This window comes from Phascolarctos cinereus, unplaced genomic scaffold (assembly GCF_003287225.1).
Source record: "Phascolarctos cinereus isolate Bilbo 61053 unplaced genomic scaffold, phaCin_HiC Scaffold_5;HRSCAF=322, whole genome shotgun sequence".
Taxonomy (NCBI): domain Eukaryota; kingdom Metazoa; phylum Chordata; class Mammalia; order Diprotodontia; family Phascolarctidae; genus Phascolarctos; species Phascolarctos cinereus.
Genome location: NW_027555958.1, coordinates 469,478,122 through 469,489,875, shown reverse-complemented (window position 1 = coordinate 469,489,875; position 11,754 = coordinate 469,478,122). Strand labels below are relative to the sequence as shown.

The 11,754-nt window shown below is 48.8% G+C and overlaps 1 protein-coding gene across 2 annotated transcripts in view; it reads left to right on the top strand.

Moving 5' to 3' along the window:
- Window positions 1-1,221: 1,221 nt before the first annotated feature.
- The window catches only part of WLS (Wnt ligand secretion mediator), a 150,824-nt gene continuing 140,291 nt past the window's right edge, over window positions 1,222-11,754 (top strand). The window contains exon 1 of one of the 2 annotated variants that reach the window (XM_020992999.2): window positions 1,222-1,634. In XM_020992999.2, coding sequence (XP_020848658.1) covers window positions 1,529-1,634 — 106 coding nt within the window. In that variant the 5' untranslated portion in view covers window positions 1,222-1,528. The remainder of the gene's footprint in view (window positions 1,635-11,754) is intronic. The other variant, XM_020992998.2, reaches the window with a different exon arrangement.

Sequence of the window (11,754 nt, the reverse complement as noted above, 5' to 3'; positions counted from 1 at the left end):
CCATTTGTAAAATAAGAGAACTATAAGACATCTAAATTCGTTGCAGCTTAAAGTCATAGCTATCAATCAACAAGTATTTATGAATCACTTACAATGTGCAGAGCACAGTGCCAGACAAGGTGATACAAATACAAAGAAAAAGCAAAACCAGTCAGTGACCTCAGGGTGTTTGCATTTTATCAGGATAGACAACAGGCACATACTTGAGTATATACAAAGTAATTTGCCCTGGGGGAAGGCCAGGTCTGTGTTAGCAGAATCTAGAGGCTTTCTCCTTGTGGAAGGTAGGGCTTGAGCTGAGTTTTGTAGGGAGGCAAGGAGGGTGTATATCCTTGGATGCGGGAACTTCTATTTCTGGCTTGTAGAACTTGGGCTGGTATGTAGGGAGAAAGAAAGGAGGAGAAAGAATGCCCTCCAATAATGATGCCTAAGTGCATAGTGGCACCCTGAATGCCCCCAAAGGGGAAGGAAGGGTTATCAGAAGGTACACTACCACCCAAGGGGTGATGCTGGCTGACTGAATTGATCTGGAAAAGGGAAAGGACAATAGTGGAGTGACAGAGTTAGAGAAGATGAAAAGAGAGAGAGGAGCTGAGAGGAGAGGAAGACAGAAGTGGAGGGAGGACGAAAGAACTGAAGAGGAGAAATGGGGAAGGGAGGGGAAAGAAGAAGAAAATAGGAGGTAAGGATAATATAGAGGGAAAGAGATAAGGAGAAGGTAGAGGAGGGAGGGGAAAAAGATAAAGGAGAGGGGGAGGAAGATGAAGGACAGAGATGGAAGAAGAGGTATTGGGAAAGGAGAGGGGTTGTAAAGAAGGAAAGAGAGAAGAGGGGGAGTGGAAAGGAGGAGAGGGAGAAGGGAGGAGAAAGGAGGGAAGAAGAAAGATAGGAGAGAGGGTACCCTGGAAGAGGGAGAAGAAAGGAAAGGGACAGTGAGAGAGAAGTAAAGAGAGAGGGAGACAGACTAGGAAAAAAGAGGGAGAGGGAAGAGAAAGCGAAGGCAAGAGAGAAAGAAAGGAAGAGAAGGGAAGAGGCAGAGAGAACATAACTGAGAGAAGAGAGGTGTGGAGGAAGGGGAAAAAAGAGGGGAGGGGGGAGGGGGAGGGGGGAGAGGGGAGAGAGAGAGAGAGAGAGAGAAGAGAGAGAGAGAGAGAGAGAGAGAGAGAGAGAGAGAGAGAGAGAGAGAGAGAGAGAGAGAGAGTCAGTCATGTGATCCACTTGCCTGCTCCTTTAAAGCGTCCACAGCCCGTGGCAGAGCGAGCTAGCGAGCACAATCACGGCTCTCGGCACAGGGGGAGCCCGACCTCGAGCCGGCTCGTGTGCTTAATCAGTGCTGCCTTCCTCCAGCCCATGCCCGCATTAGTCCCCTGAAGTTTTGCAGCCGCCGAGGAGCCCGGAGGTGCCCGAAGCGTCAAAAGAAGAAGGGGCAAGAGGGGAGGGGGACGCGGAGAAGCCCACCCCTCCCGCACACGCTGAGCAATAAAGCAAAGGAAAAGAAAGGAGCCGGGGTGGGGGGAAAGGCGGAAACATGGCTGGGGCAATTATAGAGAACATGAGCACGAAGAAACTCTGCATCGTCGGTGGGATTTTGCTGATTTTCCAAGTCATCGCTTTCCTGGTGGGAGGCTTGATCGGTGAGTAGGAAGGTGCGAACTTTCCTGGCCTCGTTCGTCCTTTCTCTGGGCCCCTGGGGGCTCCCTGTGCGCCCCCGTGATCTCCTTCTGTGCCCCCGTGGCTCTCTGCGCCCCTTGGCTCTCCCTTTGTGCCCCGTGGTCGTCTCCTTCTGCGCCCCCTGGCTCTCCGTCTGCGCCCCCGGGCCCTCTGTCTGCGCCCCTTGGCTCTCCCTCGGTGCCCAGGGCTCCCTGTCTCGGTCCGTCCGTCTCCGGGCTCTGGCCCCTTCTTGCCTCTTTCCTTCGCTCTTGTTTGGCTCCTAGTTACAGTATCACTGGCTCGCTTCTATGATCTAATTAGTCTGCCCATTGTCGCTAAGAAAGCCCAGCTCCATGGGGCTCCGTGGGGCACATTTCAGTCTAGTGCCTAAGAGAAAGGCAGGGGAAGAAAAGTTTTGGCCTAGTTTCAGTATCTACTTGAAAGAAAGAAGAGGGAAGGGGGGGCGCCCGGAGTCCTAAGCATGGCGACGGGGATCGGCCGGGAAGCGCTCGCCTACAAACTTGATTTCTTTTTCTTTCGGCTCTCCTCTCCCTTCTCCCTCCAGTTACCCCCCTCACCGCCGCCCCCCCCCCGCACTTTCCTCTGGCTCCCTGAGGGCGACGTAATCCACTTTGTTAAGCACCCCCGAGCCTGGGAGATCTGTGGCAGGCGAGAGCCTCCCAGATAGAGGAGGGAGAGAGGGGACTGATTGCAGGCAGGGGTGCAGACGGAGTGTCTGGGTGTGCTCTGAGGAGGGGGTGCAGGTTTGTGCTGGCCGCGCCTCCCTCTCCCAGCTCCCGAGGCCTGGGATTAGCCCCGAGAGGCAAGTTTTAGAGGTCACAGCTGGAAGCAGGGGTAGAGAGCGGAGGGGGGGGATATGTCCGAAATGGGGTACACTTGCTCCCCTTGACTTCTAGCAAGTCTTCCCCTCCCCGCGATCCCCGAAAGTAAGCGTGGCCCCCTCTCCCGGAGCTGGGATTGTGTCTCTGCTCCAGCTGGGGGCCGCTGACAGCGCCCCCTGAGGCATTTGCCTTCTGCCCTGTTGGGGGCCAGCGGGGAGATCTGCGCTGTGAGATCCTCTCTTCCCTCCGGCCCCAGCGCGGGGACTCCTGGAAGCGAAACCAGGCTAGCTGTCCGGGCTTCCTTCCGGGTGCGGGCTGGCCTGGGCCTGGCCTCCCCCTCCTGGCCCCGGTGGGTGCCCCGCCTTGCACGCCCCCCGCAGTCGGCGGGCATCCCCAAGACCAAGTCCTCCCCAAACTTGGCTGCGGGCGGGGCGCTGCTTCCCTCTTGTTTGCTGAAAGTTTGGCCAGCTGCGGGGCTCCCGGCGCCTCCTCGGAAGGGAAGCGCTGGGGGAGGGGAGGGGGAGCTGGATTGTAAACTCTGGGTCCCTGGGCTGCAGCCTCGGGGCTCACTGGATCCTAGCTCCAATGCTGCTAGGCACCTCAGAGACCAGCGGCTCAAACTCCCTTCATTTTGCAGGAATGGAAACGGAGGCATAGGGCGGGGCAAGGATCTACCTGCCCAAGGGACACGCAGCTACCTAAGGGGCAGGGCTGGAATTCGAACCCAGGGCCTCAGACTCTAGAGCCAGTGATTTTCCGTATCCAGCTGCTTCCCGAACTCCGTGAGGTCTACGAGTCTCTCCGTGCACTGTGGAGCTTGGTTTGGTGCAAGCTAATTAGGAGTCTGTCTGGTCCTGCAAACCGCTGCTACATCCGAGCAAATTGTTTGAACAAAGAAGGGGAGGAGGGGGTGGGGGGGGTGGAACGCTTCTCGGCCCAGATGAAGCTAGGGAGCCCTCACGCCGCGCTGACCAAAGCTTTGCCGGTGCCTTTGGACACATATCCCGGGCTTTCAGCTCCACGGCATGCTGCAGCCTCATCCTTGGCAGCGGGCAATGCTTCCTTCCTTCCGTGCCTTTCCTGGGTTTGGATTCTTCCAGGCTTCCCAGGCAGGACCCGAGCTGCAGCCGCCGCCACTGCCGCTGGCAGCTTCCCTCTCTCCCTTGTTGCCTCCCTCTTGGAGGCCACTAGCCGTGATTATGCGCCGGTTACAATTACAACCCTCTTGTCTCCCTTGATGAGCAGTTGCACTGAGATGCCATCCGATCTTTGTGTGATTTCAGTAGCAGACCGTAATTAAAATTGCTTACACCTTGTGAGCTTGGAATTAAATTGGCCTATTATCCCTGTCTGACCTTCATCCTCTTTGAGGTTTCTGCACAAGCAGGGGGAACGGATTATATGGAGTTCTGGGTTTGTGTGTGTGTGTGTGTGTGTGTGTGTGTGTGTGTGTGTGTGTGTGTGTGTGTGTGTGTGTGTGTGTGTGTGTGTGTGTGTGTCTGTCTGTCTGTGTGTGTGTTTTGAAATCTGATCTCCTCACCTCAAGGAGCCCATTATCAACTGTTGCCGGCTTGCCGAGGGGTGGAGGTGGCCGCGGAGCAGGGCGAGCATTGTCCCCCTTGCCACATATCAGGATGAAGCTCAGAGCAAGAGACCAAGCAGAGAGTAAGCTGGTCACTGTAAAAAGCATTTGAGAGAGAGAGAAAATGTTGTACACTGGGCTCCAATGGGCCTCCCTCTCCCTGAGCAAGCTGCTTCACCTTTCCCTGGATGGTTTCTCATCTGTAACAATTCCCATAGTCTATACTGTACTTGGAGGAGCCTCAGATGAGATCATGCGTGTGAAACACTTCTTAAACCTGTCAACTCTTTTAATAGCTAACGTGTGCATCCTTTTTCAAGCAAAGCACTTTAAATACCTTATCTCATTAGATCCTCTTGCAATCCTTGTCAGGTGGGTGCAATTCTTACCTTCGTTTTACAGAGGAAGGAAATTGAGGCAGAGATGTTAAGTGACTTGCCTAGAGTCACACAGCTTGTAAGTCTCTGAGGCTTTTGAATTCAAGTCCAAGGCCTGATTGCAAGTCCACTGGACCAGCTTTCCTCCTCACCTATTAGTCTTAATGGAGGGAAGAACTTCCTTTTCCAGTGCCCACAACCACGGGTTGGCTTCTTCATTAGGCAGTGAGTTTCTAGGCACTCAGGGGCAGTCATCCCATTTTGGAGCTAGAATGTTCCTCAGAAAAGATCTAGTTCAACCCTTTCATTTTCTAGAAATGGAAACAGGCCCAGCTTCAGTAAGTGAGGTGCAGTGTCCAGAAGCCCCGAGCCCCGGGGGCTTCCTCTTTCAAGAAGACTTTGCAATTGTTTTCCTTCTTCCCTTTACCCTTTCTTCCCCTTCATTGGCACTCTTGATATAGAGGCAGAATGACAGCTGGCATCAGAGCCAGGAAGGCCTCTGAAATCCTGGCTGGGTGACTCTGGCTAAGTCCCTTAACCTCCCAGTGCCCTTAGGCAGCTCTAAAGATACAAATGGCAGAGAAAGTGCTGCCCTGCATTAGAAAATGGCAGGTTCCCCCCCCCCCCAGAGGGCCCTAAGTAAATGAAATGCCAAGGCCAGGCCTTCTCTGTCCATTTTGAAGAGAAGACAAATGTGGCAGAGGTTAGGGAGATGGCTTTAGATCCAGGAGGACCTTGGGGCAAGTCCTACCTGACACTTCCTGGGAGTCGCACCTTACTCAGGTCATGCCCCCTTCTCTGTGCTCTGGGCAACTGTCTTTAAGACACTGAAGCTTCAGAGAAACAGCCTACTTGGACTAGGAGAGGACCTTTGCTCACCCAGGGACTTCCCCCCATGTGAATGAAATCAGAAGGCCTGTCCCAATCAATCCCTGTGGAAATTCTTGAATTTATTTTGTATTTACTTTCTTGTCTATCTGCTGTTCCCACTTCTCCATTAGACTGTAAGCTTGCTGAGGGCAGGGAAGGTTTCATTCTTTTGTTTTCCCCATTCCCAGTGTGTTTTTCCCATTCCATTATGGGTAGAAGGAGTGGGGGAAGGGGCCTCGATGTTTAAACAAAGGACCTGGTTTGGATTTTCACCTCCGCTGTTTATTACTTGTGTAACCGTGGGAGGTTCCTTAGTGTCTCAGTTTCCTTTTGTGTAAAATAAGGGGCTTGGGCTGCATGGCTTCTCTGGTCCCTTGCAGCTGGAATTGCCCAAATTCACTGAGGTAAGAAGCAGCAGATTCAAACCCAGGTCCTTTGACTCCACAGCCAATACTGTTTCGATTGAAGGACTCTACTGTATGTCAAGAGGACGTTGTAAAACCTAGCCCTGACTTCTTCGGGCATGGATCAGACCGAATGTTCACTGAGAACCCTCCCAGTTCACCCCAGTGGTCCCTGCCCACTGGGCTGAACCAAAGTCCTGCTAATCTGTCCCTTTTTGGGTAAGCATGTTAACCTCCAGAATGCCCACCTTGGAAGGCTGCCCTAAGTGCTTTCCAGCTCCCTTAAAGTGTTAGGAGATCGTTAGGAAGGGGCCCTTATATCTTGGGATGCAGGGGCATCATCATTAACTTGCCTAAAGCCCAGCTTAATCTGTGCTTCTGGGGTTTAAGCATTTCCAGGCATTAAGTGGGGATGGGGAGAAAAAAACAGTCAAGTCACCAGGCTTGTCCCTCCTGGGGGCATCAGTTCCCCTCTACTACCATCTAGAATTCCCTTTGAAGTCAGTGGGATTCCAGTATGTGAGAGGGGAGAGACACACAGGCACAACAGGGGTTTGTAATTAGACAGGATTGGGGGTGGGGTGGAGATTATAATTACACACACGTACAGAGGGGCTACAAATACCACAGGGCACATGCATTCTTCTAAAATAGTGTAGAAGATTTTAATAGCTACCTGCCTTATCACCTGACCCTCTGGCTTCTGCCCTCTGGAAGGCAGGATAGAGCACTGGACTTGGGAATGAGGAGGACCTTCATCACTTGGCATCCTGTCTCTCACTATAGCTGTTCAACCCGAGGCAAATCTCTTCACTTCTCTGAGACTTAGTTTCCTTATCTGTATAATAGCTATGGTGTCTGCCTGTTTCATTATCAAATGAAATAATATCACTTAAAATACTTTACAATATATCAATGTCAATTATTAAATGAAATTGAAAGACAAAGCCAGAAGGATTATGTGATAAAGACAAAGAAAATGCAGGACCAGAAATCAGGAGACATAGTTGCTAGTTCTGAGAACTCCCATGAGCCTGATGTGTGACCTTGGGCAAGTCATTTCTCTGAGCCTCAAGCTCTTTATATATAGAGTGATGAGATGGAAACAATCTAAGGTCCTTTCCTATCCCCGAAGTCCATAATTCTAAACTTCTGGTCCTTTCCAACACTTTGGGGATGAGTGGTTACTTGTTGATTTGTATTAGACCTAAAACAATCTCCTTCTCTGTTTTTTAATGGACACCTCCTAGGCTAATGGAGAGTTTTTTGAATGAGTTTATGTCCACATTTTGTCTTTGTGCATAGGAGTCTTATCTTTTTCCTTGTAGTTGTAATGGACATTAATATATGAATTTCTTGGCTTAAGAGGACCTCATGGGTGAACTCTCAATTCAATTTAATTTGATAAACATTTATTAAGTGCCTACTACTCAGAAGTCACTGCTGAACTTCAGGGATACAAAAAGAGACAAAAGATAGTCCCTGCCCTCAAGGAGCTTACAGTCTAATGGGGGAGACAACGTGCCAACAAATGAATACAAAATGAGTTATATACTGGACAAATAAGAAATAAAAGAGTGCTCCAAAGTGCTTCCAGCACATCTCCATACTATGCCACAAGAATGGTATTTCCCCTGCCTTTCCAACTCGGTTTAATTTGTTGTTTTCCCCCTTTAGAAGGTAAGGTCCTTGAGGGCAGGGTGTGTTTCCTTTGTCCTCACATTCCCTCTTGATACCTACCATAGTAGACATTCAATAATTGCTTGTGGGTCCATAGCAACTCCTACAGTAAAACTACTTTTCCCTCTAGGGGCCAAATGGAGTGAATGACTAAATGATTTTCTAAGGTCCCTTCTTGTTTAAAATCACGATGTTTCTGCCACCCCTTTATTTTATTTTGGGTTCTACATTCTACAAAGGACTTTCACCTCTATTAGTCCACTAGCTCCTGAAAACAGTCAGATGAGGTAGGCTGGCCAGGCATTGCCCTCAGTGTAGAACTGAAGGTAGCGGGGTTCAGAGAAATGAAGATCACACAGCTCGAAGTGGTAGAAAGCTGGGGTTGGAATCTTTGCCTCCTTCTCAGAGTAATCTTGTGTCCATGGAGATGACCCTGAGAAGTTGTGCCAAATGCAGAAAAGATTCTGGAAAAAGAGAAGTCTCTCTAGATTTTTGAGCCTCTGTTTCCTCTGCTCCAACAAACCAAAACCTAAAAAAACTTATAAGACGTCAGAGAGAATAACACCCAACTTTGGTTGTTAAAGGGAGGTCTTGACAAATGGAGAAATCCCATTAATAAGTGGTTGAATCCATCCAGTCACCCACCATGGATTGCTTGGGCACCTGCTAGATTTAAGTTATTTGAGCTTAAAACTGCACTAAGACTTTTGAGACACCATGTGTGTGATTATTTGAGGAGGGAGAAATTATGACTAACTAGGAAAAGCTGGATTTCCTGTAGAAGGTGGTGTATGATCTGAGTGATAAAGACCACCAGGGATTCTTCAGTCTGTTACCATCTTAAAGGGAAAGCCAAGATGTTGAGATGAAAACTACCCCCAATTCCTCACTTTCTTCTTCCTCCTCAAATGAAAACAAAATCCACCTTGATGCTTTTCTTTTATTCATTCTGTGGACATTTTACAAGGCTGGTCATTAGTTATGAAACGTGCTCTCCAACATTTGTCATTAACCAAGTGGGAAAGTTGAACTTTTGTTTTTAATCAGATTGCAAAATGCCAGCTAGTTTATTCCTCCCAGTGGTGGGTGGAAGAAGCAGGGATTTGAAGTCAGAAAATCTAGGTTCGAATCACAGCTCCCCATGATCACCTACCTGTGTGATAATAGTTATCACCTCCTTTTCTGAGCCTTAGTTTCCCCTTCTGTAAAATGAGAGGATTGACCTAAATCCGGGCTTCTTGGTCTAGGGTCCATGGAACCCCAAAGGCTTTTGGATAGATTTCAGGAAATCTGTGAACTTAGGTGGGGGAAACATACCTCTTTATTTTCACTAACCCCTAACTGAACTTGGCACCTTCTTCATTTAGGAGTGTAGGCAGTGACCTTTATACTGTGAGCAGGTATCCCTGGGTTTCACTAGGCTGGCAAATGGGTCCATGACCCATGGGGAGGACTGAAGGATCGTTAATGTTAAGTACTGTGAGCTCTACTATGGGCCACTCACTAGCTTTGCTACCTTAAGCAAGGTCACTGAAGCTTTTAGAGCCTGAATTTGCTCATCCATAAAATGGGAATAATACTTCCCCTACTTACCCTCAGGGGGACGGTGCTGAAGATCAAATGAGAGCCTGTATGTGAAAATGCTTTGTAAAGTGCTATTAAGAACCAGCTATTTAATTAATGAAGTTTGCAGCTGGGGTAGAGAAAGAGTTAAAAGGGGATAAGTCTAGGGCTGAAGAGTTATGACAAGTGTGACCGGCTCCCAAGGTCACATAACCAAAGTGCTCTTGTTAACAAACATCTGGTCCTCGGGATGAAGAAATGGGACCACTGGCTTCCAGAAGTTGGAGAATTATTGATTTTTAGAGCTTAAAGAGACCTTAGGGAATATCTACTCTAAATACCCAATTTTTAAAAAACATATATTGTTGACTCTTGTTTTTATATCACCTTTAATATCTAACTATATTCCTTATCTCCCTTTCTTCCTCATTCCATTGGTCTCCTAGAAGCATAGATTTTTAAATAGAGGGAAGGAAGAAAAGAAACAAATATTTATTAAGTGCCGACTATATGCTAGACACTGGCACAATGATCCTGGGAGTCAGATGCTATTAGGATCCCCATTTCACAATCGAGGAAACTGAGGCAGACAGTGGTTAAGTGACTTACTCAAGGTCATCCAACTAGTAAGTGTCTGGTACTGGATTCTGACTCCAGTCCTGGCACTCCACTTCGCCATCTTGGCTGCTAAGTGGATCCTACACGCCTTTCATCGGGCATCTGACCTTGTCTTCAATATTCTACACCTCTAGTCCCCTACCTGCCAACAGGAAGGGAGCTTCCTAGGATCATGGCTTTCAAGCTAATAGGAGCTCGGAGGCAACTAGTCCACTGCTTTCCTGTTACAGTTCTCAGGGCAGTGAAGTGACACATTTGCCCAGGCTCTCTGAGACAGTGTGGCTCAGACCAGATTTGGGTCTGGGTCCTGGGCTGGGTTGGGAGTGACGCTTTTCCTGGCACCCACGGGGGCCCTTCTGAACTCAGCCTGGGCCAAGCTTGGTTCTTATCGTTGCATTTTCTAGAAGGGGCCATAAGGTCTTCTGAGGTTCAGAGAAGTTTGACAGCAGTAGATATCTATTAAGTACCTACTGTGTGCAGAGGGAAGGGAATAAGCATTTATTAAGTGTCTACTATATGTCAGGCACTGTGCAAGTGCTTTACAAATATTATCTCACTTGATTGTACAAAGTGCCCAGTGATGCCAATGGATAGAGTCCCAGGAGTTCAGTCAGGCAGGCCTGAGCTAAAATCCTGCCTCAAACATTTCCTTGTGGACTGGTCACTCATTCCTTTGAGCCTCAGTTTTCCCATAAAATCAGGATAGACGGTGGCATTTACAGGGTGATTGTGAACACCAAAAGATGGAGTATGTGTATGTGCAAACACATGGATGCTTATATATTTGTGTATATGTGTAGCTATACATACATGTACACACACACACTTGCTTTATGACCTGAAAGTTTTGATGAAATTAATCCCTTCTAGAGAGCTGTCAGGATTTACACTCAGGTCTCCAGGCTCCAAGTCTGTCCATCTTTCGGCATAAGCTCTGACCTTCCAAAGAGGTCAGAAAGCAAAATCCTGTACATCTGAATGGGTATTTATTGTGTCCTAGACTTTGGACTTGCATCTCTGTCCCAACCAGAATTTTTCTGGGGGGAAAGGGGATGGAAGAGATTCACCTTTCAACTTGGTATACCAGGCTCTTCAGAGTGGTTCTGGATTATAATTTCACAATTGTTTTAGTACTCTTTTGTATGAACTTTTCCAAGGAATTAAATCTTGGTAAAAGCATCCGGGGAAAGAAGCCACACCTCTCTGTCTCCAAATGGCTCATGTGAGTGGAGCTCCTGGACCTGGGGCTTTTCATTGCCATTTTGCTTTTAAAGATGGTGTACCCCCTGTTTTGGGCAGCTGGGTGGCACAGGGGATAGACTGCCAGGCCTGGAGTCAGGAAGACTCAGCTCTGACCTCAAACACTAGCTGTGTGACCCTGTGTAAGTCGCTTTACCCAGTTTGCCTCAGTTTCCTCATCTGTAAAATTATCTAGAGAAGGAAATGTAAAATGGGCCTGGAATTTTACAGATTCCCAGCAACCTGAAGTGACCTGACAAAGGTCACCTAGTCAGAGCTAGGGTTTGAACTCCAGGCCTTTGCCTCCAAATCCAGAACCTGAGTTCAAATCCCGTCATTTCTTGCCAGTAATTTAAGGAAAGTCACTTTAGCTTTTGGGCCTCAGTTTCCTCATCTGTAAACTGTGCGAGCTGGACTAACCCAACCTCTGAGGGCCCTTCTGATCTTCAGGCTGTATTCCCGTGGCCCCCCTGGGCCTCAATGTCTTCAAAGGGATGAGAAGAAATGGCTTCTGAGGTTCCTTGCAGCTCCAAAGCGATGTTGTGGGTGGCTCTGTTCTGTTCGGGCAGGGCTGTGCAGAGGGCGAAGTGAGAGGTCTGCTGACCCTCCTGGTGTGACTTGTTTTCTAGCAGAGGTTTTTCTCTGCGGGTGCTGTCTTGGGGAAGGAGCCTTGTTTCCCTGATCGTGCTCACCGAGGAAGGCCAGGTTTTAAATAGCCATCATCTACCTGACAGCTACTGTGTGTATGTGCTGAGAAACTTTCCTAGAAGGGGCCCTGCTGATCTCAGGAGAAACCCCACGCGTAAGCCGCATCCACACTCCCCTGTCTGGGTTTTCATTGGACCTCCATGGTGGGGTCTGTAGGGAAGCAGAAGACGCTGGAAAAGCCTGCTCACCTCCCTTTGCTTTGGGGTTTCCCCAGCACTGAA